Here is a 3,982-nt window from a genome sequence, read left to right as displayed (position 1 = left end):
GAGATGTTTTTTTTTCCAAACTCATTCTGCCACTGGAATATCGCCCACTGCTCCCTGCCACTCCGGCATACTTCATTCTGATGCAAATACTAAGAGGGCTGAAGTTTTGAGGAGGAGGGGTTGTTGGGGACTAGTGGGAAAAAAATGTGTGGGCCACAACGCAAAGCTCTAATGTTCTCAGTGGAGTTGAAAACAACAACAGCATGAGTGCTGCACTGGTTACATTGCCCCCTCTCCAATAGGTGCACCGTCTGTCTGCCATTGTTATTGTGTGCTTTCTGGCAAACTGTGCGGCCATGGAATCCAGTATACTACATTTTTGGAGTTGAGCCTTCACTTGTGGTGGTGGTGGTGGTGGTGGTGGTGGATACCATGTACAATGAGCCACCAGGTCAGGGGGAGGGAACCACAACACCCTGACTGGGGATGAGTGGCTATACTGGGGACTCTGGAGGAGAGTGTGGTGGGATGTTGACTTGGGTCTAAGAGCTAAAATAGTGATGCACTGTCGTAACATTCCGACTTGCCTCTCTTGTCTGTCTGTATGAGGGCTGTACACCGTGGCATGTGGCTGGGATTAGGAAATTTCCCTGTGGATTAAAACCTTTGCAACGCCTACATTGCAACTCACTCTGAGGAGTGTGAGGTCCCAGACCGATCCCGTCTCTGCAGTTTGGCCCATGGTTTCACTTAGCAGGTACGTGACATGGAATTTCTGCTGTTCAGATAGACAGACAGACCGACAGTGATCTATTTCTTAAGTATTGTTATGGGATTTTTCATAAAGTGAGACGTTTTTGTTTGCTGAATAGGAGAGGAGGGTGAACGTTCTCACTTTTCTAATTTTGAAAAAAGGCTATGGTCTTTTAATGGCAGGAATAGTGTTGCCTTGTTGAGTTTTATTAGAGGATGAGTGACCTATGTTAAACATTTAATTGTGTTGCCATAGTCATGTAGGCCAGCAAGTTTTAAAGTGCAAGGTCATTACTATTGTCTGGTTTCCCTTCAGTGGAACTGCTGCCAGGGATTAGTTTTGTGGAACAAAAGTGGAATAATTAGAACCACAAATGTACCCTCACCACTTTGTAGGGTGAGTAACTGTGAAATCAATTATTTAATCTCCCGAGACACTCAAAATGTTGTGTTTTTATCTAATATATCTAAGACCAATGTAATATGTGTTAGGAATATAAATGAGTGGAATATCAAAGATACATTTTCAAATATATTGCTGACGAGGTGTTTTATGAAACAAAAAGGTTAGTAAACTCGTTCCCAAAAATTTGACTGAGATAAACAGCACTTAAGTTATAATAATTACTTATATATATATATATATATATTCATTTTATTGATGTTCATTTTCTATAACCAACTTAAATTAGTGTTTGCTAGTTGTGGTTTCTCCATTGTGGTTTATCCCAGTCTTATACACTTTTTCCCAAAGCTCCAGGATGTTCCAGTTCATCCAGAGGCACATCCACGACCACGTGATGGAGCGCATAATCCGCCGGACTCGTCTGGTGACCAAAGATGGCCGCTGCAACATTGAGTTTGGCAACATCGAGTACCACAACCAATTTGCCTACCTGGGGGATTTCTGGACGACGGTTGTGGAGATCCGCTGGCGTTTCGTCCTCCTCCTCTTCGTCGCCTCCTTCACAGGCAGCTGGTTCGTCTTCAGCCTTCTGTGGTACTGGATTGCCAAGAGCAATGGTGATCTGATTGGACAGAACCGCACAGACAGCCACATTCGTTGTATAGATAATGTCAATGGACTCACCACGGCTTTCCTGTACTCCTTAGAGACCCAGACAACAATTGGTTATGGTGGACGGGCACTCACTGGGCACTGCCCTGGCACCGTGGCCCTCATTGTCGTCCAATCCCTCATTGGGGTCTTTGTCAACTGCTTCATGTGTGGAGTGATCCTGGCCAAGATCTCCCTTCCCAAGAAGAGGGCAAAGACCGTGACCTTCAGTAACACAGCGGTCATCTGCCTGAAGAAGGGCAGCCTGTGCCTGCTTATCCGAGTGGCCAACCTCCGCAAGACCTTGCTAATCGGGAGCCAAATCTACGGCAAGCTGCTTAGGACAACTGTCACGCCGGAAGGTGAGACTATAATTCTCGACCAGGTAGGCATTGACTTTGCAGTGGACGCTGGCAAGGACAACCTGTTTTTTGTCTGCCCGCTGACATTGTACCACATCATCGACAAGGCCAGTCCATTTTACGACATGTCAGCGGACACCCTCCAGCAGCAGGATTTTGAGCTGGTGGTCTTCCTGGATGGGATGGCCGAGTCCACCAGCTCCGCCTGCCAGGTACGGACCTCCTTCATCCCCCAGGAGGTCCAATGGGGATACAGCTTCCTGCCCATCATCTCCCGCACCAAGACAGGCAAGTACCATGTGGACTTCTCCAACTTCTCCAGAACCGTGCCGGTGACGACCCCACACTGTGTCCAATGCTTTCAGAGTGATCCAGACCAAACCAATCACAACAATAACCAAAACAACCACCACAGGAAGCTAGGTATTGACAACCCCGGATTCGAGGTGATAGACATTCAAGACACAATGGATATCACAGAAATGTGAGCCAGAGGAAAGAGGGTGAAATTTTACGCTGTAAACCACAGACTAACAGACAGCGGCCCCCAGGATGTGGGGCGTGGCTCGCCGATAGAGATGTGGATTAAGCACTTGTTTATGAGAATATTCTTGTCCTCTCTATAGTCCGATGTGGATGACAGAAAGCTCATATTGGGGTCAGGGGCTCATAGTGAGTCATAGAGAATGAGCAGGTAGCCCCAGTTCTAATAACCAGTGAGCCAAAGAATAATGTACACCTTGGATATGGTGCAAATCTTTACTTTACTTCATGTGAGCATTGGGTATTACACTTGAGTTAAGACTGAACAACTCAGTATTATTTATGTCTATGCCTTTAAAAGACAAAATATCAGCCTTTATGCGTTGTTTAAAAAAAATGACATACAATGCAAAAGACCGAAGAAATCAATGATCCCTGGAAATATATTTTACAGCAAAGCTGAAAAATGACATTGCTATGTGTTGAGAGGTTCGCTCTTGTCAATGTTGAACGGGTGTTTTCAAGCTCTGGTAGGAGCTAAACTCTTGGTAAGAACAGCTCATTACACTCAAAGCACCTTTGTGACATACAAACAGTAACTATTGTACTAGGTACAGTAACTATTAAAAAGGGCTTTGGTCATGACCTGAAGGAGAGAGTGGGAGAGAGAGTAAAGCACAGGGGGTATTCATGAGAAGCTTATGACCTGAGCCTGTTTTAATGAAATATGTCAGAGATGGGGGGAATAACAATAGGGTCGAACTTGCTTCCCTAGAGTCATTACAGAGTCTTTTTCTTAACTGGAATGACAAAGTACATATTATGTGCCATAACAGATTCATCATGTATGCCTTAATTCCTTTAGAATACTGTGAATAGCTGCTAATTGAACTGACTGGGAATATTAATGTGACTAATCTACATTGTGTAGATGTCTTATTTTGTAATATTGAGTTACTTGTTCTCAGGGAAAGCAGCATTCCTGGTTAGAAGAAATAAATGTTTTTTGACAATGCCTTGAGTATTATCCTTTCTGCCACATGGGCCTGTATCCCACAAAGCATCTCAGAAAAGCTCCTATGGATCCTGTTTTAAGACAACAACAAAAACACAGCTCAGAGTAGATTTTAAAATGATGTTAAGACAACGCCCAGTCAAACTCTGAGCCAGGAGTAAAATCAACTCATCAACATTTATCTCAGCTGGTAATAATAATTTTTTGATGTACCACAAAGGAAAGATAGTGATGACGCTCATTGACCATGGGTGAGTTCGTTTTGCATGGCACAGGGCCCCGATTGAGTGGAGATTTCACTTAAGGACCAATGTAGTGGACTAAAACAGTGGTTTCCAAACCGTGGCACACCATGATGGGATAGAAAATTCT

The 3,982-nt window shown here is 44.2% G+C and overlaps 1 protein-coding gene across 1 annotated transcript; it reads left to right on the top strand.

Annotated features, from left to right (window-relative positions):
* The first annotated feature begins 469 nt into the window (after positions 1–469).
* Positions 470–3,585, top strand: kcnj1b (potassium inwardly rectifying channel subfamily J member 1b). The gene is made up of 2 exons (XM_035783165.2): positions 470–697; positions 1,448–3,585. Exons 1-2 carry the CDS (start codon positions 681–683, stop codon positions 2,598–2,600), a joined length of 1,170 nt encoding a protein of 389 aa, XP_035639058.1. The 5' UTR covers positions 470–680; the 3' UTR covers positions 2,601–3,585.
* Positions 3,586–3,982: the final 397 nt, after the last annotated feature.

The sequence above is a fragment of the Oncorhynchus keta genome, chromosome 12, assembly GCF_023373465.1.
Source record: "Oncorhynchus keta strain PuntledgeMale-10-30-2019 chromosome 12, Oket_V2, whole genome shotgun sequence".
In the NCBI taxonomy this organism is placed as follows: domain Eukaryota; kingdom Metazoa; phylum Chordata; class Actinopteri; order Salmoniformes; family Salmonidae; genus Oncorhynchus; species Oncorhynchus keta.
The sequence above is the reverse complement of the archived record's forward strand: the minus strand, read 5'-3'. Positions and strand labels throughout refer to the sequence as shown.